This window comes from Xenia sp. Carnegie-2017, unplaced genomic scaffold, assembly GCF_021976095.1.
Source record: "Xenia sp. Carnegie-2017 unplaced genomic scaffold, XeniaSp_v1 HiC_scaffold_13, whole genome shotgun sequence".
NCBI lineage: Eukaryota > Metazoa > Cnidaria > Anthozoa > Malacalcyonacea > Xeniidae > Xenia > Xenia sp. Carnegie-2017.
In genome coordinates, this window is record NW_025813436.1 from 6,661,222 (window position 1) to 6,686,769 (window position 25,548).

General features: G+C 34.1%; 4 protein-coding genes across 6 annotated transcripts; all 4 read left to right on the forward strand.

Annotated features, from left to right (window-relative positions):
- The first annotated feature begins 837 nt into the window (after nt 1-837).
- On the forward strand, nt 838-3,252 carry LOC124457951 (inorganic pyrophosphatase-like). Its single transcript, XM_047008092.1, has 12 exons — nt 838-1,000; nt 1,349-1,407; nt 1,496-1,552; nt 1,623-1,742; nt 1,811-1,897; nt 1,977-2,103; nt 2,184-2,224; nt 2,303-2,389; nt 2,704-2,789; nt 2,862-2,928; nt 2,998-3,037; nt 3,107-3,252. Exons 1-12 carry the CDS (start codon nt 847-849, stop codon nt 3,136-3,138), a joined length of 957 nt encoding a protein of 318 aa, XP_046864048.1. The 5' UTR covers nt 838-846; the 3' UTR covers nt 3,139-3,252.
- Nucleotides 3,253-3,787: 535 nt separating this feature from the next.
- Nucleotides 3,788-14,087, forward strand: LOC124451323 (cullin-associated NEDD8-dissociated protein 1-like). The gene is made up of 40 exons (XM_047001940.1): nt 3,788-3,937; nt 4,230-4,331; nt 4,405-4,472; nt 4,552-4,664; nt 4,757-4,860; nt 5,498-5,564; nt 5,640-5,738; nt 5,907-6,033; nt 6,114-6,222; nt 6,410-6,466; nt 6,541-6,650; nt 6,731-6,776; nt 6,861-6,969; nt 7,270-7,384; nt 7,452-7,539; nt 7,735-7,832; nt 8,188-8,299; nt 8,378-8,589; nt 8,728-8,859; nt 8,936-8,969; nt 9,057-9,156; nt 9,224-9,309; nt 9,378-9,434; nt 9,572-9,629; nt 9,736-9,821; nt 9,992-10,045; nt 10,111-10,206; nt 10,274-10,341; nt 10,426-10,520; nt 10,594-10,697; nt 11,001-11,068; nt 11,556-11,670; nt 11,735-11,809; nt 11,907-11,978; nt 12,177-12,293; nt 12,375-12,446; nt 12,755-12,865; nt 12,940-13,000; nt 13,435-13,581; nt 13,693-14,087. Exons 1-40 carry the CDS (start codon nt 3,896-3,898, stop codon nt 13,815-13,817), a joined length of 3,711 nt encoding a protein of 1,236 aa, XP_046857896.1. The 5' UTR covers nt 3,788-3,895; the 3' UTR covers nt 13,818-14,087.
- A 39-nt stretch (nt 14,088-14,126) lies between these two features.
- LOC124451342 (glycogenin-1-like) lies at nt 14,127-19,192 on the forward strand. 3 transcript variants are annotated; one of them, XM_047001956.1, is made up of 17 exons: nt 14,185-14,382; nt 15,010-15,064; nt 15,156-15,351; nt 15,476-15,529; nt 15,603-15,644; nt 15,712-15,779; nt 16,297-16,357; nt 16,432-16,513; nt 16,595-16,650; nt 16,986-17,033; nt 17,108-17,155; nt 17,226-17,269; nt 17,350-17,392; nt 17,485-17,551; nt 18,009-18,134; nt 18,200-18,299; nt 18,990-19,192. In XM_047001956.1, exons 2-17 carry the CDS (start codon nt 15,012-15,014, stop codon nt 19,096-19,098), a joined length of 1,197 nt encoding a protein of 398 aa, XP_046857912.1. In that variant the 5' UTR covers nt 14,185-14,382; nt 15,010-15,011; the 3' UTR covers nt 19,099-19,192. The 3 variants fall into 3 exon arrangements, with proteins under 3 accessions (XP_046857927.1, XP_046857912.1, XP_046857919.1); XM_047001971.1 differs by lacking the exon at nt 15,010-15,064 and having other exon boundaries at nt 14,127-14,382; XM_047001963.1 differs by lacking the exon at nt 14,185-14,382 and having other exon boundaries at nt 14,992-15,064.
- An 87-nt stretch (nt 19,193-19,279) lies between these two features.
- On the forward strand, nt 19,280-25,179 carry LOC124451332 (band 4.1-like protein 3). The gene is made up of 16 exons (XM_047001950.1): nt 19,280-19,441; nt 20,155-20,262; nt 20,335-20,383; nt 20,891-20,978; nt 21,275-21,319; nt 21,384-21,436; nt 21,535-21,608; nt 22,403-22,449; nt 22,767-22,943; nt 23,164-23,230; nt 23,310-23,410; nt 23,490-23,558; nt 23,653-23,753; nt 24,126-24,404; nt 24,513-24,588; nt 24,672-25,179. Exons 1-16 carry the CDS (start codon nt 19,385-19,387, stop codon nt 24,808-24,810), a joined length of 1,530 nt encoding a protein of 509 aa, XP_046857906.1. The 5' UTR covers nt 19,280-19,384; the 3' UTR covers nt 24,811-25,179.
- The last annotated feature ends 369 nt before the right edge of the window (nt 25,180-25,548 follow it).

Here is a 25,548-nt window from a genome sequence, read left to right on the forward strand (position 1 = left end):
CAGCGTAGATACAAATGTATAAGACTTAAAGGTAGGCACGAAGGTAGAAATAAAGATAGACACAAAGGTAGGCATAAAGGTAGGAACAAAGATTGATATAAAGATAGACATAAAGGTACACACAATAGTAGACATAAAGGTCGACAAAAATTCATTTAAAGGTAGACAAAGGTAGTTAAAAAGTAACACACAGAAATAGACATAAAATTAAACAATAAGGTAGACATAAAGGTGAACGGCATTTAAAAAAAATGACATGAAGGACATTGAAAACAGACGACATGAACTACATTTCGAAAAGACGACATAAACGACATTTAAAATGGTAGACATAAATGTAGAAAAAGGTAGATATAAAAATACACAAAGCAGACAAAACGATAATAGTTAAAGGTAGATACAAAGGCAAACGCGAAAGTAGACATAAGGGTACATACATAAGTAGACATAAAGGTAGACATAAAGATAGATATAAAGGTAGACATAAAGGTATAAGTAGAATGTCAAGTTTGCAACTGCCAATTAAAAGGCCTAGATGAAGACCAAAAAGGAGGTATATGGAACCACTGAAAGAGGAAATGAAGTGAAGTGATTTAAATAAAAGGAAGACAGAACTGAATGAAAGATTATTTGCTGTGGCAACCCTATCAATATGAGAACTCAGATGGCACAAAATAAGAAACCTGTAAACGTTTTTTTTGGACCTGTTGGCAACATGACAAGCTTGATTCATATGCTTATTTATGAAACTTCATGTAATAAAATAAAAACGTTTTATGAGCCTTCAAGAAACCTCGCAACTGGTAGCTTTTGGTGTAATATAACTATTCTTGAGCGTGTTTCCTAATGTTCTTTCCACGTTACACCACATTCTTTAAATATCATTTCAACTTTGGTGCATTTCATCAGCTCTTTTTCCTGCATAACAGCTTCTTGAGAACTATGTATACATACGAGGAACGAGGAGGAAAAAACACTAAAGAATATTCAGGATTTTTCCGTATGAATATATCGTTTTTTGATTGTTTTGTAGTAGCTTGTGATTTACCAAAGTGCTTTCGCTTTGTATACACATTGCAGATGATTGTGACATTACCCAATGTATAATATAAAACAGATTCCGAAGAAGCAAGACATCTTGAGATTGCAAAATATGAATCAAAACATTCTGTCTGAGGATGACTTTGAAATAAAGTCGAAAATTTACAGTTTACTTCTCGTCTTGTTTTGATTCATATTTTGCAATCTCAAGATGTCTTGCTTCTTCGGAATTTGTTTTACATTATACTTCTTCAAATTGTCGGCTGGTCATGGTTTTTACCCAATGTGTTTTTGAAACATTTTTCAGGTGATAAAAATGGCTATGTGTCTCCGATGCATGACATTCCACTATATTCTGATTCTCAGGTGTGTTTCTAGGTTTTATAAACAAGTTATGAGTGATATCACTAATCATTTTCATGATAAAAATTTGTTGTCGATTATTTTTGAGCAGAACAAGATCTTCAACATGGTTGTTGAGATACCTAGGTGGACAAATGCGAAAATGGAGGTATTTCAAGGGTTCATCTTCTGCTAAGATGACTATTCTATTGGTATATGTAATCTGATCATTTTTGCAGATCAACCTAGCAAAGGAATTAAACCCAATTAAGCAGGATATAAAGAAGGAAAAGTTAAGATATGTGAACAATGTATTTCCATATCATGGCTATATATGGAACTATGGTGCTTTACCACAAGTAAGTGCAAGAATTTTTGTTTCTCAGCTCCTACCTTTGAAAATTATGAAAAATTAAATCATTTTTAGACATGGGAAGATCCTAGTGCAGTTGATGCACATACTAGCTACAAAGGTGATGGTGATCCAATAGATGTTTGTGAAATTGGAACTATGGTATGTGTTAGCTTGTTAATGTCTCACATACTTTTGTGAAAATGTTTTCATTTTTACTTTGCTACTAATCTTTTTATAGGTGGCAAAACGTGGTGATGTTAAGCAAGTAAAAGTTCTAGGTGTAATGGCAATGATTGATGAAGGTGAGACAGATTGGAAAGTCCTTGCAATTGATGTCAATGATCCTTTGTCATCTAAGATGAATGGTTAGTGTTAACAACTTTCTAAAATGTAATTTTGATATAAATGTTCATGGATATATTGTGTAATATGTTAAATATCCTAGATATCAGTGATGTTGAAACTCATATGCCTGGATTACTTAAGGTTTGACTTTTATGATTGATTTTAACTATATCAAACTTGAAAGCTTTTTCAACTTCCTACTTATGTATTCCAATGTAGGCAACCCATGAATGGTTAAAGATTTATAAAGTTCCAGCAGGAAAACCAGAGAATACATTTGCATTTGATGGCCAAGCAAAAGACAAAGTATGTGCAGTGAAAATGTTCACATGGTCCAATGTAGTGAATAGTTTGAACCAGGGAGTACCTTGTATGTTTGTAGATGTACATTGTTCAGGTTAGTTGAGTCCTAAGAGGGAATGTTGGTGTTTATGGTGGCTGACTTTGGACATCCTTAGCAGTAGTCAACTTTACTCTGAAGATGACTACAACCAAGGCTGTCAAAATTTCAGTCAACATCAACAGTCCTACTCAGGACTCTGCTAACCTGGACCATCTACTTTTACAAACATGTAGTGGTGTAATGCGTCAGTTTTGACAAATGTTTGTTTTTATGGCAGGCATTTGCTTTGAAGATAATTGAAGAGTGTAACAAACACTGGTTAAAAATGATGACAAGCTCACAACAGCCTGTAAATATCAGCAGGTTTGGAGTAAAACAAGCTGCATATTGATGTTTTATAATGTTGATATTTGCTATGAATTTACGACTTTTTAGGTTGAATACATCCCTTAATAATGGAAGCAGTGTCTCCAATACAGATGCACAGAAAATTGCTGAAACGGTAGTGATATACTGTATGTATAAGCTTAACTGTAATCATAATTAATTCATTAATTCTACTTTACCATAGGTGCCTGCTACTGGCAACCCAGGAACAGTCAGCCCTACTGGTATGACTTAAACTATATTTTCCATTTTTGATTTATTAATATAGACTTAAACAATTTTTTTCTTTTTAGCTGATGAATGGCACTATGTCAAGAAAACATAGAGTAATATAATTAATATCAGCAAATAAATGAAATTAGTAATTTCAATTGAATAAATTATTTCGTGTTCAGTGAATGCCATGATTGAACGCCATAAAAAAGTCTTCTTGAATTTACACAAAGTATTTATGATTGCCTGCAGAGGTGGGAATTTTAAAAGCAGCGATTGAATGTTTTATTTACGTCGTTGCATAAAATACAAACAATACATAGTATTCATTACACTGCCGTTTGCTTTACCCGCCATTCAACGTTGTTTACATTCACACCTCGATTCGACGTCTCAAATGTCTGAAGCCAGAACATCTTCGTACTGTAACATTCACTTTCTCGTCTTACAATATCATTTCTCTCAATTCGTCAAGAAATCTATCATTGCGTATTTCTTTGTGATCAACGAGTCATCGTTGAATGATCTTACTTCAACTCAAATCGACAAAAGTTATCAACCCAGTATATTCACATGTATCTTCATGTGGAAACTTTTTAAGTAGAACTGATACTTATTTAAGTCGAACTAGGGACAGCAACGTGTATATCCTAAAACACTTATATACTGACTCTTGCTAAGATCCACTAACATCGTAGCTCCGTTGCGGCAGTGGCAAACATTTGTGTTTTACTTTGACCCAGTCTACACATGTGCGCCCAGTCGTGTTGCAGTCATCCAATGCAGTCATCTTATCATTCTTATCGTCTGTTGGATTTTTGACTGTCACCTTGCAAACTTGTTAAAAAGAAAATCCTTTGGAAAGCGAAATGGCAGCATCTCCCTACCATATTTCGTCTTTGTTGGACAAGGTATAGGCAGTCCCAATTGTTAAAATGTTTAAACAGTAAAAATGAGTGTACATTTTGACATTATAACAATAATACAATTTTTCAATGTTTTAACAACTATGAAAGTATTGCCATTTTTTTTGTCTATGCTATGATTGTACCTTCAGTATTTTATTCTGCTTTTCAGTACAGTTAAAACACCAACCAGCAAATGAAAATCAAAACAATTCATTGTTTAGCATTTTGACAATTTGTCCTACATAGCTGCATGCCTGCAACTGTAATTATTGAGGTTGATGTGTTTCTTTACAAGATGACGTCTAATGACAAAGATTTTCGTTTTATGGCCATTAATGATTTGATGGCTGAACTGCAAAAAGATTCAATCAAACTTGATGATGACAGCGAGCGCAAGGTATTATATACTGTATGTTGAAATGCCTTCTTGATTATTATCAATGCCCTCAGTGATGAGAGTTCTTTAAAAGGTGGTAAACATGTTATTGAAACTATTGGAAGATAAAAATGGAGAAGTTCAAAATCTTACGGTTAAATGGTATGTTTATATGATGTTTGATAACTGCTGGTGTTTTTGTCAACAATGAACTAACATTTAACCATATAATTTCCACCAGTCTTGGCCCACTTGTTGGTAAAATTAAAGAATATCATGTTGAAACTATTGTTGATAAATTGTGTTCAAATATGATGTCAACAAATGAACAACTCAGAGATATATCTAGCATTGGTAATGTTTAGAAGATTGTTTCAGCTACTGTTACCTTTGTGCCTTCAAGTGCATATGTCTGGTTTCTTGGTTTCATTTTTATTTGTTTGCAGGCTTGAAAACAGTGATTTGTGAACTTCCTACTGCATCGTCGTCACCTCTTGCTTCAAATATAGCAAAGCGAATAACTGGGAGACTTACTGTATCAGTTTTGAAGGTAATATACAATGTTTACTTTGGTGTCAGGCTCAGTTTTTCCATACATCATTCTCAACTGGACACCTACCAAGTTCCAGTCAAGACACTAATGCACACAGGTAGTATGGAAACCACTGCAACAAGGCATAGAGAAAATGATTGCAAGGGGATTTTTGGGAGCTCCAAGAAACACAAGTCACAGTTGCTTTTGCGAAATTGTTTGATGCATTAGTATTTTGTAGGGAAATCAACACCCTTCCTACACCCCTGCCCTTAATCCATTCCTGATTATTATGTACTTGTTATTGTTGGATGTTTTCCACCAAATACATAAACTTTAATAGAAGCGAAGTCAATTATTCTTGTCATTAACCTTCTGTACTTGCCTGTGATACCATGGCAAAAGTAACAGTATTGTCATTTGAACTGTATATATTCTCCCATATTCACATCTAGTTTGCAACCAATCATTAAGATTTAAGAATGATTAAAAATTAATGGATACTGTATCTTAATTCTACTTAAACAAAATACATAGACTTCATAGCCACACAAAATTTCTATATTTTCCTCATTTTAGCACTTGTTTTGAAGCCCTCAAAAAACATTGTGCATGTTTCATAAGTCAAAAGGCTTGTTTGTTGTCTTTGTTTCAGAGTTCAGATGTTTCTGTGCTGTTGGAGGCATTGGACATACTTGGAGATTTGCTTAGTAAATATGGAGGTAAAGATGAAAGTAATTGATCACCTTAATATCATTACATTTTTTGTTGTGCCTTATTTTTCTGCACATTACCAGGATTGCTGGTGTCTTTTCATCAGTCCATTGAACAGTCGTTATTCACACAACTAAAGAGTGCAAGACTTGCGGTTAGAAAAAGATCCATCATAGCTTTAGGTGACAATTTACTTGTATATTTATCAATAGTTTTATGCATATGTGTATTGTTGTCAGTAAAGGATTTATTTTTGTTTTAGGATATCTTGTCACTAGTACAAACAATAATTTATTTTAGTTTTAGGATATCTTGTCACTAGTGCAAACAATAATTTATTTTTGTTTTAGGATATCTTGTCACTAGTGCAAACAATAATTTATTTGTTGAATTGATTGATTCATTGATGAAACAACTCAACAAAAATGAATCACCATCAACAACAAGAACATATATTCAATGCTTGGGCTCCCTGTGGTGAGTTGGTGTTTTTCCAATTGTCACATTTGATTGCAATTATCTCATTGTGCATCTGACTTTATATTACGATGTTTTAGTCGTCAAGCTGGACACAGGTTTGGAGAACATTTAGAAAAAATTATCCCATTGATTGTGAAATATGCAAAGATTGATGGTGATGACGAGCTTCGAGAATATTGTATTCAGGTTAGGTGTTTTCAATTGATTTGTGAAAGCGTAAAAGAGCTCAATGTACAGTTGTGTTATGTAGTTTGCAGATTTAATTGTCTCGACGGACATTTGCCTGAAATCTCACGAATTTGCTTTGATTTTTTGTGTTGTTGCATGTTTGTATAAAGCCTTTATTCACATATATGTGTTCAACATTAATTAGGCTTTTGAATCGTTTGTTACACGTTGTCCTAAAGAAGTGACGTCACACGTTTCAAAGGTAATACATATTTAATGAACTGCAGCTTACTTAGATTTCTTTTGACTCAACAAAATATTGTTTTTTGAATGTAGATCAGTGAATTATGCTTGGAGTTTATATGTTTTGACCCTAACTACAACTATGGTAGTGACGATGAAGATGAAGACAGTATGGATACAGATGACATCGAAGATGATGATGGGTAATGAAAGATTACAGAGTCATCATTTTGTTCAACAATCTCCGTAAAATATATGAATTATTCATCTATATGCTTTCTAGTTCTGATGATGAGGAATATAGTGACGATGATGATATGAGTTGGAAGGTGCTAGTCTCATTATTGTTATGTTCCTATAGTTTTACTCATTTCCACTTTCCCTAATTTCGTGTTCTTGTTTGAAATGTTTAGGTACGTCGTGCTTCAGCGAAATGTCTAGCTGCTGTCTTAGGATCCCGACCAGAACTTCTTGCCGAGTTTTATAAAACCATTTCTCCTGCTCTCATTGGACGCTTCAAAGGTGGGCATTGTCTTTGATATCGAGACTTGTCCTCGTTTGAAAATTGTAGAAATTCAAATAGCTTAGAGTTTTTATTGATAATTTGAACGATAGCCAATTTTCTATTGTCAGCATACACGAGGATATGTATGTATCTTCATGGTAAGAAAGGGTGGTAGTGATGTTATTACGGTTTATGATTAATGATTTAAACGATAGGAAACATTCTACAGCCAATATACTAGGGAGATTTTTCCTCTGTCACGAGGGGAGGAGAGAGTGACATACACATGTTAATGACATTTAACGTTGACTTTGTAGAGAGAGAGGACAGTGTAAAGTGTGATGTATTCAATGCTTACAGAGCTTTATTACGTCAGACTAGACCTATCACTACAACGACGTATGACTCTGATGCAATGGAGGAAGAAAACAGGTAGCGATCTCTATAAACGTTTGTTGTTTTCCTTCTTGCTGAGAAATTGTCGTGCTATTTTTTGTAGACCGCTTACCCTCCTGCAGGCTCAGATTCCTGCGATAGTTAAAGCAATTCATCGGCAGCTACGAGAGAAAAGTTTTAAAACGAGACAGGTGTTGTCTAACATTTTATAGTGCTACCTACTTTGTGTCGCTGTGTGATTCATTCCTGTTTTACCTAAACTTTTGTTCTCTCCTTTTCTTTGCAGTCTGTAGTTTTTAGTCATACTTTACTGTCTTATTTTATTCACATCTCTCTTTCTTGAAATCTTCCCTCTTCACTAACCTTACGTACTACTTTTTTCTTAGGGCTGTTTCGCCCTTCTCACTGAGCTTGTCAACGTATTACCTGGAGCGTTATCTAATCATATCTCTGCTATTGTTCCTGGAATTCAGTATTCACTAGGGTATATTACTTTTTCAAATTGATAGTAGTCCGGGTACATTAATGGATGTTTGTTGACTTCTGTACTGAGCTATTCATTTACAATATGCTTAGCTGTTTGATATTACAAAAAAGATTTTAAACCGTTTCAGATTTTTAAAATTAGATAGTGTACCACTTTGTGTTCAAGAAGCTCACCAACACCTTTCCAACTCGTCATTACCGTGTGAGATGTTTATGTTCCGCAGTACTTTTCTTCTTGTTTATGTTGCTTGGTTATTTGTACGATGTATAAGTGTACAAGTAGATACTTTGTGGGATGTGTTGGTACTTTAACAAAGCGTATGTTACCACTAGTTCGTTATTGTTGGTTTCAGGGACAAAAACTCGACATCAAACATGAAGATTGACACGCTGACATTTTTAAGTGTTATCGTATCTCAACACTCACCCTCCGTGTTTCATCCACATATCGCCGTGTTGCTTCCTGTGAGTATTTTTTCCTCGGGGGGGGGAGGACACGATTTTCCGGTGAAGAGGCTTTAAATGTATCCTTGTTCATTGCAGCCTGTCATTGATGCTGTTGGCGATTCATTTTACAAGATTACGTCTGAGGCATTGCTTGTTCTCCAAGAACTTGTTGTTGTTATCAGACCATTTAATGACGAGACAAGCTTTGAATACAAACCATATGTTAAAGAAATATATTTTTGTACTTTGCAACGTCTGAAGGCTGCTGACATTGACCAGGAAGTCAAAGAAAGAGCCATATCGTGCATGTATGTTAACTTTACCGTGCCATTAAACTGTTCTAAGACTGTTGATTATGCACACATGTCAAAATATATTTCTGGAGATCTGATGTGCAATTGGCCGCGCGATGAAAGTTATGCAACTGTGGTTTTTCTTTCTTTTAGGGGACAGATACTACACAGTTTTGGTGATGAACTTTCGTCAGAATTGCACACGTGTTTGCCCATTTTACTAGAGCGATTGCGTAATGAAATCACCAGACTTACTGCCGTTAAAGCGCTTACCTTAATTTCTCGGTAGGCAGTTGATTTTATGGTGATTTTATTATTTTTTTATATGTATTTAGTAATCATCAACTGCTATAATTCATAGGTCTCCTTTGAATATTGATCTTTCAATAATATTGGTGAGTGTTAGTCATATGTATGTGTATGTATCTTGAATCCTCCTGTTGTGTTTGTTGTAGTAACTATATTTCATCTCTCACATGTAGCCTGAGACCATGCCCGTATTGGCATCGTTCCTAAGAAAGAACAATCGTGCTTTAAAGTTAACGACACTCAATGCATTGGATGTTCTCATAACGAGCTATGGTACGAAAATATTTATGCACCTATTTTCTTTTATTATTGATTTTTACCAGTTTTAATATTCTTAAAGGATTTAATATTGATTCTGTTGATATCAATGGCGTACTTGCCGAAATTCCACCTTTAATCAACGAAACCGATCTTCATATTTCTCAGGTATCATTGCTCGTAATAGGCACTGCATGTCATTCCTGATTAATTTACAACAATTCATTCTTTTATAGAGAGCGCTTTTACTCTTGACATCAGTGGCTAAACTTCATCGACAGAATCTTGTACAGGTCCGTTGTACTTTTCTTGTTCTTATCTTTTTCATTGTCTTTTTAATGTAATTTTCGACGTGGAAATCACAAGGGAACCGTTTATGCTGGGTTTTTTTATTTCTTCGAACGAAACTCTTTATGTTTATCATGTATAGGTTCATGACCGTATTGTACCCAGCGTTGTGAATCTTGTTCGCTCTCCGCTCTTACAAGGTATTTCGTTGCGTTTTCTCCTTTTGAAACGGGGACGTTGATGGTTTTTTGCATATTATACTTGCTGCTGAATTAATTATTCAACATCTATACATATCGTCTTTAGGGGGTGCTCTTACTGCAATGTTAAATTTACTCGCGGAAATCGTCCAATCGAGAGTTTTTCGTGTTGGGTTTAATGATCTTTTTCAGGTTAGTGATTCGCGTACTTGTAATCATTATCGTTATACTGTTTGATCTTTTACATGGAATAGAACGGTTGTGAGAACTGAACTACGTACATAACTGAACTATGAACTTTATGACGATCACAAACGTTCTTATCGATGCCGAAATTCATCTATTCTTTGTTATTTCTATAGATGATGGTGACACCAATCTATAACGAGAATCCTGATGCTACAGTGCATAAACAGGTATGATAATGAAATTCGTCACTGTATGAACAGGCTATAACCTACTTTGTGTTATTAATATTTAGGCTCTTCATTCCATCGCGAAATGTGTTTCAGCTCTGATTGTCGCCTGTATCAGTGAAGGCCATTTTCTCATTGGTCGCTTCGTTAAAGATATCAATGTAACGATCTTTTATTGAATCCTGTAAATTTCTTTATCTTTGCTTTACGATAATTTTTTTATTTAAGTCCACGAAACCAGCAAATTCAGTTCGAATATTTTCCTTATTGGCTCTTGGAGAGGTTGGAAAACATGTGTAAGTAGCTAAATAAGGGATATCGTTGCATGTCTTTTGATAATAATTCACAATGATCATCTTTGATAACCTTGTATTTATCAGAGATCTGAGCGAGCAAACAGATCTGGAATGCTCAATTCTCAATTGTTTCATGTCTCCATCTAATGAAGTGAAATCTGCTGCTGCATTTGCGCTTGGTATGTATAGCAGTTTACTCACTCGTTCAGCCACGTGTCTAATTTTTTTTAATTTGTTACCTTTGTTTTGTAGGAAGTATTGCATCGGGAAAACTTGACAAGTACATGCCTTTCTTACTCAACGAGATCGAGGCTTCACCGAAAAAGCAGTATCTTTTACTTCATTCTTTAAAAGAGGTCTGCATCACTATTTTCACAGTATAATGATTATACAGAAGTGCCATTCATGTCTGATGGTTATTTCCCTCCTGTATATTGGTTGCAGTTGTTCCCGCCATTTGATTCAGGCTCGTTCTAATGGAAACCCGAGAATATTTAGACTTAAGAAATATGCGTCATGTCATTTTAGTTGTTGACCTCCCTACAACTGACTAAAGTAATGGCTGACGTGGGGAGTTCTTACACCCTTTTGTTGTGTTTCATTTATTTTGAAATACGTTGCATTCAAGATTAATATTAGTTATTGTGAATGTTGTTTAGGTGATCAGTTGTCAATCAATGACTTCGAAACATGTTAAAGCACTAAAACCATATATTAATACAATTTGGTAAGGACTTTGTTAATGTATGTTTAGTCATTATTCTTTATCTTTTTTATTACGATATTTCGTAGAAACTTTGCACTATCTTATGAGTGGCAATGCCTGCTCAGCTAATGATTCACTAAGCAAAAGTAAATGAGAGAGTTGTATTGTGAAAGTTATGAATTGAATGGATGGAAAATGTATAAAATATGTTTAAGGTTTGCGTAAATTGTAAGTCAAAAAACAGAAGTTATTACTTATTAAACTAGGACTCGTGGAAAAGTTTCTTATAACGTCAACTACATTCATCTCAAAGTTTTTTTATGATCATGATATCATCACGATCATTTCAGGAAGTTTTTAAAATCAGCTCTAGATCACTTCACTTTCATTTCAAGATCTCTTCATGATCATCTCAAAGTCTCTTCCCAATCTTTTTAACATCACTTCGCGACTCTTTGAAGATCTCTTACCTAAATATTTCATGTATTGAAGTCCTCGTTCTCTTTAGGACTGTATTATTTAATCATTGTGAGAGTAAGGAAGAAGGGACAAGAAATGTCGTCGCCGAATGCCTTGGGAAACTAACCTTAATAGATCCTGCAACGCTGCTTGATCAACTTCGGGTAACTTTCTTTTTGTAACTTAAGCGTATAATGGAGTTTTTCAAAATCTTCTTTTATTGTATAGTCTTACCTTTCATCGTCGTCGCCGCAATCCAGGAGTACCGTAGTTACTGCCATCAAATTTACAATTTCTGATCAAGTAAATCTGGCATTGTGTTATGAGAATTATTGTTTACTCATACTTTTAATTTTTTTTTTACTTGTGATCATAGTTAATTTTGTACTTCGTGTTTCAGCCACAGCCAATCGATCCGTTATTGAAAATTTGTATTGGAGATTTTTTAAAAACTGTGCAGGACGAAGACTTGGTAAGTATAGTACATCATAAACTTTTCTAGTTTTCATTTCTGGATGGTATGAGCTTTTCTGTTATTGATTGCAACATTTCAAATGACCTTTACTGGTCAATATGGTAGAGTTACACATCCATGTTGCAAACGACAACCTTTACCAATTTGACTACATTGTTAAAAGATACGTTGCTTGATACATTGCTCATTTTTAAGAATGTGCGTCGCGTTGCCTTGGTTACATTCAATTCTGCTGCCCATAATAAACCTTCTTTGATCCGAGATCTTCTAGAGGCCATACTTCCTCAACTTTATAGTGAAACAAAAGTCAGAGTAAGAACGGCTTTTTTTTACATTCTTAGATGCTTATCTATTAAACTTTGTTAATATACTGTCTATATTTTGCTTCTAAAGAAAGAACTTGTTCGTGAAGTTGAGATGGGACCTTTCAGACACACGGTTGATGATGGCCTCGATATAAGAAAGGTCCTTGTTTGTCATACTTTGTATACGTTAAGGCTCAAAGACGTTAGGCTAATGCTTTTTTCTGCATTAACTATTTAGTATTTTCAAGTGCATCAAAAACAAGCGCATTATTGATTTACACTTCATAATTTAGTTTTGGAAAGTATTTTTGCAAAAAGGCTTTCAAACAGGTTTTCAATGTCAACTTGTGTCCTCCGCATCCTAATTGCGGGTGTGCGATTTAGAAAACCAACGATAGATGGGACTGTGAAGTCGCATTAGCGCTATCTTAGTATTTTCAACTCATTCTTTTCTTGACATTTTTACAGGCTGCATTCGAGTGTATGTACACATTACTTGAAACCTGTCTTGATAAAATTGATATATTTGAATTCCTAACTCATGTTGAAGATGGTTTGAAAGACCATTATGACATCAAGGTTTGTATTTTCGTTATATTTTGCGAGTATTCGCCATGTCGCATTGAATTCAAAATTTATTCAATTGATTTTAGATGTTGACCTATTTAATGCTGGTTCGACTTGCCAAGCTATGTCCAAATGCGGTGTTGCAACGTAAGTCTTCTCAGGGATAGATCCAGAATAATTTATTGGGGGGAGGGGTGGAGTGCTCTAGTTTTTACAAGATGTCAGTCTAGTTTGGTTTGATTTTGGTGTCTTGTTTGTGGATGTTGTTATATGATTCTAACCATAGCTAGAGGTATGCACACATCGCACCCTTGTGGCTTTGGTTAAAATCACACAACAACACTCACAAACATTTAATAAACATTCAATGTTTCCATTTCGCTAATAAATATTCAATGTTTCCATTTCGCTAATAAACATTCAATGTTTCCATTTCGCTAATAAACATTCAATGTTTACATTTCGCTAATGAACATTCAATGTTTACATTTCGCTAATGAACATTCAATGTTTCCATTTCGCTAATAAACATTCAATGTTTCCATTTCGCTAATAAACATTCAATGTTTCCATTTCGCAAGATCTCAGCTCGCTTATTGAACCGTTGAGAAATACAATACAGCTCAAAGTGAAAGCAAACTCCGTGAAACAAGAGTTTGAAAAACAAGATGAACTCAAAAGATCAGCTTTAAGAGCAACTGTAGCTTTACTGAACATTCCTGACAGCAGTAAGTTTCTTCCTTTGCCGAATTATATTCTTATATACGAAATCCAATATATGGCGTGCTCGAAACAATATAATAATATCACTTTACTATATGATCACGTGTTCACTCTAGAAACGAGCCCTCTTTTGAACGAGTTTATATCACAACTTCGTTCCAACTCAGAGACATCTGCTATGTTGGAAATGATAAAAAAAGATTCTGGAGCGAGCAGTTCAGATGCCATGGAGATCAGCTGAGTAGTCTACGATTGAATACACAGAACGCAAGTGTTATGTTGTTGTGTCAAGTTGTGATGACATTACGTCACTTAAGAATTGTGCCTGGCAGCTTAAATGAAGTTTCCTCGATATGACAATTAAATTCGCATACCATAAATGACAATGAAACTTTTTTCCACGAGATTATATTGCTGCCATTCAATACACAGATTATTGCCCTGCTATATATAGTTTCTCAAAGACTTATTGACTTCTATAGTATTAAAAGTAATAGTTTAAACAGAACTACAAAAATGTTTTAATTTCTGAGTTTCCCATGTCGTTCTCTGTTATTTAAACGATAATTTGTGTTATTTAATATTAAACCTTCATTTTGTTTATATTAGGTATCCGCTTACAAATGACGGTAATCTCAAGCTGTTTGCGTGTTTTGTGTTAGTTCGTGTTTTTTTGTCGACTCGAGTGCTCCTCCTCACTCCTCCATGATCATTTGTTCTGAGCTATTGTTTTAGATACTTTACACTTGGTGCACCGAACAAAACAAGAAAGAATTTGGACGGTTGATCGCCGGAATGTTAAAGAGGTATTCAAGTTATTGGCTTATAACAATAGCCGACTATTGCTTTTACTTCATCCGCAATCGATGAATACAAAAACAAAAGATATGCCATCAGTTTATACTCAAGATCATCTTGTGAATATTTATTGTAAGCAGCTGTACAATAAGATCAATGGAATGTCTAAACAAGCATACACAAGGAGATATCTTGTGAAGCAAAATCAACTTCACTTGGAATATGATACAAGCTTTGCCACGATCTAAATTGTTTTGTAGTTAGTATGTTCAATTTATCCACAATAATTTGAACAACGTTGCTTTTATTATTGTTTTTGTAACAATAGTCATGCGTTTTTGCCTAAGTCGGAAAATTGTTTGAACGTGTTGTATCATATTTGTGACGTGTATATATTGCTCCATTTCAATGTCGGCGGACTTCCGTCAGGCTGCTCATGTGGCATTTTCATAGAATTCCATATGAGACAGAAAGTCTTCGTAAATTAAATCCATCATTTTTAATGTGCCAGCTGCCGTGGTTATGATGGTTAACCACATGTTCTCGCTTAACATTTAATGTCGATAATGCTAAGTTGCCACTATTTTTATAAGCCATCATTTAGATTTAACCAAAAGTTCATTGTAATCGTCTAGTTATGCTGACATTACAGCCATCAATACGACATGGACTACAAAAAAGACTTGATAGGTGTAGTATTTTTTGTGTTCTTCTATTTAGGAGTTTACATTAATAACTATTCGTCGAATTAATCAATTTATCATCATTCTCTCTTTCTTAGATGGTTACCGAGCAAAACTTATTCCTATAAACGTGTGTTTTTCTACTTCGTTTTCGTCATTTTCCTCTTCGTCGTTCTTCGTTATTTACGTGTTTTTGAAGTGTTTAACTATGGCATCGCGTACATGAAAATCATCTTGTTTCTATTGAAGCAAGATAATCAACATTATTACGACATTATGTTGCAAGAAGCTCATGTAAAGTATCCCTCCCTACGCTTCAAATATTTTATAAAATTAAACTTCTTTCAAACTTCATGTCGAGATTTAATGTTGCTTAGAAGGAAATACGTTAAAATCTTACGTACTTTTTCTTTCCTAGACCCTTTGGAATTTGCACGTTTTTCAAAAGAAGTACATGTCTCAGTGGTGCCAGGTGTGTTTGAGAATATAATTTTTATATTTTGTAGGACAACTCTTGAATGATCGTCGTAAAATCTTTTACTTAGGACGTTCCCAGCAGAAATAATGTCACTTGGCTGATCACGTTGGTTAGTGAGAATTGTCTTTTGTGATATTCTTTGCAATATAGCTTCCCACTGGTATTTCTCTTTGTAGAACAACGACGATCTGGCTACTGGTGCTGTTACACTTGGCTATATATTACGGAGATTTTCATGTCAAAGGTTTGAACGAGAATACTTATTTGATCTTGGCAGAAATTTTATACAAAAATTCACGTTAGTGACCACATCAGGCCGCGTAAACCGCAGTCATGATTTCATTTTTTTTTCGAAGTTCACTGATTGATTAACATACTTTTAAATATTGTTTTGAATTCGTGGTTAACGGTAGTATCTGTAATTAATAAACAAATCAATCAATTGGGGCTGATTTCCCGACATTGAAGATTGGAAAATATTATATTTTTTTATTAAATGGGAATTTATCTTTCTTAAATGGCCAACGAGTCTCTAGTTATTTCGTACAAACCAAAAATGAAAAGTTTAACCATAGGAAAAGGTCTAAACAGGCAAAGTTGTGTTTAGGTAAGTATTGACCAATGTACACATAAAGTATGTTCAAGGTTTATTCAAAATCAACAATTTGTGTATTTTTGCATTATGGTTACGTCACTAGATTTATTCCATGTAATCCAAACGGTAAACGTACAAAAATGATCTTGTTTTTTTTTGTTGATAGAAAGCTTACAGCACTTGTGACAAAAGATCTCTCAAGGAAAACCCGGAATGTTCTGGCGAAGGTCTGTTCGACTTTCTCAGAAAAAAACTGTAGCCACGGTTATAAAATGATTGACAAACACCATGTGTTATGCAGGTTGGTTATAACATTGTCGATGTTCAAGGTCTCGATTGTAACTGGATGGATCAAATGAGAGGAATTCCTCCAAAAAACACAGGTTGATTACTATCCTTAAATTTAATTTCTGCGGTTGGTTTTAGTAAAAAAAAAGGCTTAAATTATATTGTGTGAATAATAGGTATACCTGGTACACATACTCGCTTTCACGCCTGGAAAATGGAGCAATATGAAAAGGTGATTCCATATCGTTTCATGTTTGTTTTAATCTTCTGGTAGCAAAGAATTTAAAGATTTTGAAAGCTTTTGTAGTAAGGGTCGCTTCTCACTTCTCATGTCAATATGAAGCTGACCATTACATAAAAGAGTATTTTCTATTCTCACCCCCTCAACACCACCCCACCCCCTATATGATTATTCTCTTATAGATTAAGTAGGTAGTCGCAGCCATTAAATTTTACATGAAACAATATTTTGCTCGACTTAAATAATATTGAGCAGATATCAGATAGACAATTCAATCGAATAAACACAAGTAAAGTTCAAACAGTCTTTATTTTTTATTTTTATAGATTATTTATGTGGACACAGATTTTTTACCTCTAGTGAGCATTGATGAAGTATGTAAAACGAAGCATGACGTTTTATTTTTCTTTTTTTTAATCGAACTTTTTTGTCGATATTTATTTTACAGCTCTTTGACATCCCATCGGAGTTTTCGGCAGTGTATCATCGACAACCTGTACGGTTACGAAACACGTGTTTCATGAAGATTATGAAATTTTCTAACCGTTGAAATCTGTTTTATCCAGGGAATTTTCGATACTTGTTTCAATGCAGGAATTCTTGTTTTCAGGTATTGCATTATATGAACAAGTTTGTAACGACAAATTTGTATCATTAACAACAACGCTTGTGTTCTTTTCATACAAATAGACCATCAAAGAAAGTGTACAAAGAAATCATCAAAACGTGGAAGGTACACGCTAGCATGACCTAAGTCTGTGCTGTTTTATCCACCTTTGTACCTTTTTATCCACCAATGCAAATCTATCGGTTCAATGTTTCCAGGAGATGACTGATGCCATCGGGTGTCCTCACGATCAGAGAGTGTTGTGGTATTATTTTGCTTTTCAAGGTAAAAAGGTTGGCACGCGATGCGTACATGAGGGAGCATGGTAAATACATGAAATAAAGAGGATTGATGAACATAGTTTAAATAAAACATATTTAATACTACATCGTCAACAACTTTCCTTTCAATTTTATGGTGCGTATGTCTGTATCAGATACCGTTAACTAGACCAACAAATCAAACACGTACATGACTTGTTTTGATGTTGCTTAGAAACGACGTTAACATTTTTACTGGGCAAACGGGCCGTGTTCTTTTGTTGCTATTTGTTGCTTTGTGGTTCGTGCATAAAAAGTTGCTTTCTTACAAAACGTTGCCTTCGAAACAACGTGAATATAAAATTCAGTTTTTGCTGCCGATGCAAAGAGTCGCTTAAATGCTTAAATGCAAAGAGTCGCTTGAATCAGCTGATGTTTGAATTTTTTCGCAGATACATTCTGAAATAAGAATTTCTTCCTAGGACGATGGAATCCGCTACCTTATGCCTACAATGTTTGGCGACTTTCTTTCTATCCTTTGAAGGGCATTTGGAGTCCTCTTGTTCGATCCTACAAAGTCGATGAAAGCTTATACTATCCAATGAAAGGTTTGTCAAAATGACGTAATCATTTATTATTAATAGTTGTGATGGACGACTTTTTGTTTGTACAGCGTATCATTTTGCTGGATTTGGTGTAATACGCAAGCCGTGGGAAGTTAAGAAGCGACCATCAAGAAAAGAAGCGGCGATGTTTTCAGGACCCCTTTTAAAGTGAGTAAATTATCAATATTTTTTCCCGAATTCACTTTAATGAAAAATGTCAGTGTTCTCGTGATATAGATGGCAAATTTCTCTGGATTTCAAAGCTGAATTACTCATAATAAGTAGAAAAAATGATATGAATGCGTACATTTGGTTATCCTGGTAAATACACGGACACGAAATAAAGTAGACTGGTGTTTAGATTCATTGTCATGACTTTGTGTCCATCCACCTCGATGTTTGCGTTCGCTTCAAGTATTTGTTATCAACAGAATGAAGCACTTCTTCGACTGCACGTTACTTCCAAATTACAAGAAAAACTAATGGGACTGTATTTGCCATGGCACTATTTGCTCAAATATGTCAGCATTTTTTCAAAAATAATTCACACGCCAAAAGATTGCGTATTTTGAACTTAAATATTTTGCAATATAAGGACAAATTAAAAATAATCCCATGTCAATTTAAAATACTGTGTAAGTATTACTGCGTGCTGTTTTGTGAATTTCAACACAATACGCAAGGCACGTCTTTAAAAAAATTGACTCTGCCTTTAAGCCACTTGTGGACACTTGTAAAAAGCATTTACTAGATTAACAAATACGTATTTGTTATCTTTGGATTGGCTGTAAAATTTATTCTGTTTCATCCACTTCACTTCAACGTAAGTAAAGCATTGAGCTTGTCTCTTATTTCTAGACGTGAGGATACCATCTCATTATGGTGGCAAATGTTCTACGAAGCTATTGATGTATTTGGTCTTGATGATTGGTGGAAAAAGACTAAAGTTTATCATAATACCACCTGAAATGTGAAATATTGTTCGTAAATAATATTTAGCTCGTACATATTATTTTTATTAGAGTTTATATAATTGCATAAATATATGATAGAAACTCAAACAATGACTAAGATATTGAAAAAATTGGATCACACGAAGAAGTGCAGATTGTGCGTCTTTTCCTGGGGACTGAGTTCGTGTTTTGGTTTGTAAAAGTTTGTGTGATAATGTCGCCAGTTTGAAGAAGTGTTTTACAAACAAGAGTTTTAATCCTTCGTTATTATCTGCTGCAAATTTCTTTCAATATATCAGTATGAATATCGTTGTCATACTTCTTGATGGAGGGCAATTTCAAGTGCAGAATTTGCGAGTAAGTAAGCGTTTGCATTGCATAAAAAAAGAAGACTTGAAACGGGTCAATCGTTTCTTGTTAAATAATTAAAGATATGTATATGATTAATATTTTTGGCGTTTGCATTTGTAGTCAGCATTGCTTGAAGAAAATTTGAAATGAGAGATGTACTTTAGCTTTGCTACTTTATATCTGTTGTTCTTTAGTCTTAGGCTATTGTTAATTTTCCAAACGACTGCTTGAACAAAAATATATTCGAAACTGAATTGTTTGAGTTAAACATTCTCCCTGTTTATTGCCTATCAAAGCTTTGCTTCTTTTTTTACTACGAAGGTCACTGCAATTTATACTGTAGTGTGACGAATTTCTTCTTTAATGTTGATATAGAATCATCTTTGGTTTGCTTTTTAATGTGAAACATTGAAAAACAGATGTATTTTAAATGGTCATAGTTGTTTTCAATATCTTAGGTGTGGAAAATATATGTGCAGAAATATTATTATTAGCACATTTTAACCACAAACTTTCATTGAGAATAACAATCATGGGAATATTTAATGAGGCAAAAAGAAATTAATATTTTATTGCCCTCGTTACTTGAACGATCAAACAGGACATTGCGTTTTCTTTGTTGCTATATAAAAATCTTTCGGAAATAAATATCCAAATCAAAAACGTCTTGTGCAGTTTATATATTTTTACATAAATGACAAATTTTATTATTGTTTTAGAAGCAAACTTTAGGCAAAGATATTTTTAAAAGTGCTTGTAAGGAAGTTGGTTTAGTGGATGAGGTGGAGTATTTTGGACTTCGGTCTGTGAACAAGAAAGATGGAGAGGTATATGTTACTAAGTTTTGAAATCCTTTAAAGTCGTGTATAGTTCATTGCTCTTTTTTTGTATGATTTCAGTTTGAATGGATTGACAATGAACGAACTCTAAAGTCTCAGATTGCTAAAGGTAATATAATAATATTTGAACACTAGAACTTTAACATAATCACTGTCTCTTAAGATGGTTAGCATCCAATTGCATAATGTATTCACTTCATAAATATTTATTGTATGTGGTACCTTATAAAGAGCATTACCTCCTAAATTAGTTTCAAAGAAACTAAGTAGGGTTGTAAAATACTTATTTCACTGTAAATATATAAATTATCAGTTTAGCTAGGTTCAATTATAATGTTGTTTAGTATGAATAAAAAGTGTCCAATATTTAACTAAAGCATGTATATACAATTACCGTAATTATGATTCAAAAGTTGCTGATTGCTACTTTCATGTCAATATGCGATACAATGCTGTATGTTTAATATACAAGCATGCAATGAAAGATTTTCATTCCAATTATGCACACTAGTGTGTTTATTTGTAAATACTATAAAAACCTTTTAATTATGCTGTTAATTATCTTGTTTAAATTTATTTACAATTCATCCTAACAATAGTTTGTGTTATTTTTTAGACGCTAATGATAATTTAAACTGTTATCTTCATTTTGCTGTCAAATTTTTCCCTTTTAATCCCACAAACATCAAAAGTGATCTGACACGGTAATTTACAATGTATTGTAAATCGTAAATTATGAATAATGTTACTGCTTGACTTTAGTATATGTTAGCATTGAAACCACTTTGCCCTTCATAATTGTACTTCATCAATGCCATCTGATTCGCTTATTATTGAAAGAAAAGCTTTTGACTGCCAGACTGTTTTGAGGAGTTTTGTTGTCAAGAAGTTCAAAGCTGTATTTCAATCAAATATTATCCCAAAGACACCATTTACAAATAAAAATATCATGCTGTTCCCAAAATATGATGCTATTACTCATGTGCATAATTTATTGTAGTTATCAGTTTGTCCTTCAGTTGCGAGAGTCACTTCTCAACGGAAGGTGAGTTTCATTGTTTTAAAGAAATTTTTTTAAATCATTTAATTCTTCTTAATTACTTATTTAGGCTGGAGTGCTCCATGCCAATTGCTGCGTTACTAGGATCATTTATTGCACAAGGTATTGGTAATACTCTTGTAACCTACATGTTTATAGTAAGTGCACTTGGACTACTTATTGTAACAATACTGCTGGTTCAAATCATTTTTCAACTGTAGCAGAATTTGGTGACGCTGATTCACCAGACATTACTGAAAGATATCTGGATGACTTCGAAATTTGCCCAAATCAGGTAACGAGAAGCAATTGTCATGCATATTCTTTTATAGTGTACTTTTCAGTCATTGCAATAGAAGTGAAGCTCTTTGAAATGTTGTTTTTGTGTATTGTAATATTTTGAACAATGCAGTGTGCGAATTAACGGTGTGCTTTGTGCAATTTGCACATCGTTTTAGCTAAAATGAAAACAATTGCACATCACTTTTTCAAACGATGTGCAAAAATCAGCGGTTTTAACGAAAAACACTGTCGTAAATCATATGAATTTGTTCACGTTTAAAAATATTAATTTAGCAATTAGCGCTATATAATAATTAACGTAATATCGATTTGATTATGCCTCTAAAGAAACACTTTTGTCAAAAAAATTGCACATCGTTTTTTCTGAACTAATTCGCACACTGGAACAATGCAATTGTAAAGAAAAGCCCAAATCTTGGGGAGGTTTAGTATTAAAAACCATGTGCATAGTTGGATATTTGCGTGTAGTGATAACTCCGTGATTCTCGCGACATTTTATGGAAACGTTTAAAAAAATAATTTGAAATGGCTAAAATGACGATGTGTACAGTGTGACCAGACTTGTTAATTTTTATTACCAAGTTCTGGTGAGTTTAGGCAGCCACAATCTGATTTGATAATTGCAACATTTGGGAACAGGGGAAAGCATTTAGCACAGATCAACGCATCTTTGATAGTAAAATTATTCATGTATGGCTACACTGGATGTGTATGATCTCAGTACCCCACGGAAGAAAAAGAATGCCATATTAAATACTGAATTTAGTTAAATATATTTCGTTTCAGTCTGTAGAGTTGAAGAAGAAAATACGAGATTATCATCAAAGTCACAAGTCAGTTTTAGTACTAGTTTTATAAAATTAAGTACTGTGTTCATTTCTCTGTCTCCAGTTGATGCATGGAAATTTTCATCTCTCCTCATGTCTTCAAGCTTGACTCTAATCATTACCAAATAAACCAAAGATTGTCATTTCTTTCCATGTCTTTAAACATAACTATCATCACCAACTACACCAAAGATTGTCATCTCTCTCCATGTCTTTAAGCATAACTATCATCACCAACTACACCAAAGATTGTCATCTCTCTCCATGTCGTTAAGCATAATTGTCATCATTACCAGTTAATAATTTCGTTAACACTTATGTAGAGGAATGAATCCAGAGCAAGCAGAGTTGAACTTTCTTGATAATATTCGTAAATTACCAATGTACGGTGTTCATCGTCATCTTGCTCTTGATGTAAACAGTGAGAAAGTTTATATCGGTGTTTCTAATGTTGGTCTAACTGTTTACCGTGAAAATCAGCTTATGTCTACTTTTGTTTGGTGAGTTGTACGTATCAGACTTCACATTGTATTTTTATGTACATATAGAAATTTATGACATTTATAGACATTTATGTACATATAGGCAGGAGTCACCATTTTACTATGGTGATAGCCGGGAGGGCACATTGTTATACACTTTGTATAGACTTTTAATATATACCTTTCTTTCTTGTGTGAGACTTATTATAAAAGACGAAATCTTTCTGTTTTATTGTAGGCCACAGATTCTCAGTATTGGTTTTAAAACGAGAAAATTTTACATCAAGATTAAACCTGTTGATGAGGTTGGTACGCAAATCTTTCTAGTTGAGTCAACTGAAAAATCAACGAATGTTCGTAACTCATGAAATCTGGAATATCTAGGACGATGACTTTTGTAAAACAAGCGTTGGTTTCAAACTAGCTAGTCGCGTGGCGGCGAAACGTCTTTGGAAAATTTGTGTTGAACACCATACTTTCTTCAGGTGAATTTAACATTGTTGTTGAGGCAAATAGAGATAAATTTGTAGAGGCAAAATATTTTTACCGGTTTTCTTCATTTAGATTGGAAAACATAAATGTTAATGATGATAAAAAGTCCCTAATGAAGTTTGGATCGAGATTTAGTTACAGGTATTTATACATCTGTACACTGTAAATGTTATGTATGTATTACGTATTATGTCACATGTACAAGTCCACAGTGCAGAGTATATTCTTTTTTCAGGGGTAAAACTGAATGTGAAATCATGAAAGAACAAGTAACTACGAATGTACAACCATTTAATCGTGTCTCAAGCAAGAGATTTTCGGAAAGAGTCTTGAAAGGTGGCGCTTGTTTGCATTTTCATCATCATGTTTTTAGACGTAGATCTTCCAGGCTAGTGGAGTTCTGATCATCACTTTGAAGATGACTACCGTTAAGGTTGTAGAAACGTCAGTCAACACCAACAGTCTTTTATGTAAGCACTCCACCAACCTGGGCGATCTACATTCACGAGATACTCCGGGCTCAAACCATTCGCTATATTACATTTATATTTTAAGTTAAGAATTAAAAACTTTACCATTTTTGAAAAATACCAGTCTTGACATTTCGTACCTTACAGTGGGCAACAAACGTCATACTGATTATTCATCTCAAAACATATAGTAGTCAAATGTTAATCATGTCTGATCTCTAGTGCTTAATGGATGTAGGAAATCGTAAGCAAACGCATGACTCTACTGACAACGATGTCACATCGAAAATCACTGCATCTGTTCCTGCAACTGAAGTTTTGTCTGAAGCAGCATTCTCTTCGGTTGATGGCAACGAAACTGCACCCAAAATTATGCCTGTTCAGTTACCGGAGATTAAGGTAGTGCAGGCTTCACCGATAATGACGAAGAAAAACAAAGAAACAGATGATGCTGAAACCAGGAATACTGAAAACAGTGATTCTGAAAACAGCGATTCTGAAAACACCGAAACTGAAGGTAAATTGGTATGGGAACATTTCCATTGTGGAACATGATTCATACTAATTTCTTTATTATTCATCTTCCTGCTTTGAAACTATTATCAACATTTTATTTTAATTTTAGAACAAGGCGTCAGCGAGGTTGTACGCAGAGAAGATATGTTTGTGATTTCAAATCCTTCGGTTGATAGTGAGCTGAAGTAAGTTGGAGATCGTCTTTCATAATGATTTTAACGGGCAGGAACAATTCTGTTATGTACCAATGACAAGTGCTATGTTTTAGAGCATCTGACTCCGTCACTGGTTCCATTGGCATTTCAGAGGATCATAAATCGACTTCCAATGAAGTAGATAGAAATACCGACATAGAGATCAAGGATACTCAATCAGTAAACAAGACGGCGTACACTGCCGAAACTTAAGTTGATAGAGATGAAGGCGGCTGAGGTTATGCATTATGCATGTTATTCAGGACATCATTAACTTTGTTTTATATGACGTCATGTCATATGTTATCTCCATTCCTAATACCGTCATATATTATCCTTGATTTCACTGTCATGTTTTGGATTCTTATGGGTTGGCGTCATTGTGTGAATACAAAGTCGAACCTTGGAAATACTTTATCAGAATCCCTTACCCTCTGATAGTTCCAGCACAATTATGGAAAATTGAAGCCATTTTGAATAAACTCACCATTTGATAAAATACTATTTTTAATCAGTACATTTCAAATCAATCGGCTCATCTTCACCATGTATTCATGATGTATTAAAATATTTTGATTTGAAGATTGTATGGTATCGAATTTTGAGTATATTGGGGAAGAAGTTTTTGATATTTTATTGTGTTTTGTGGTAACCACTATGTTAAATATGTTAAAACTGTAATGTGTTTTGTGGTAACCACTATGTTAAATATGTTAAAACCGTAATGTGTTTTGTGGTAACCACTATGTTAAATATGTTAAAACCGTAATGTGTTTTGTGGTAACCACTATGTTAAATATGTTAAAACCGTAATGTGTTTTGTGGTAACCACTATGTTAAATATGTTAAAACCGTAATGTGTTTTGTGGTAATCACTATGTTAAAACCGTAATGTGTTTTGTGGTAACAACTATGTTAAAACCGTAATGTGTTTTGTGGTAATCACTATGT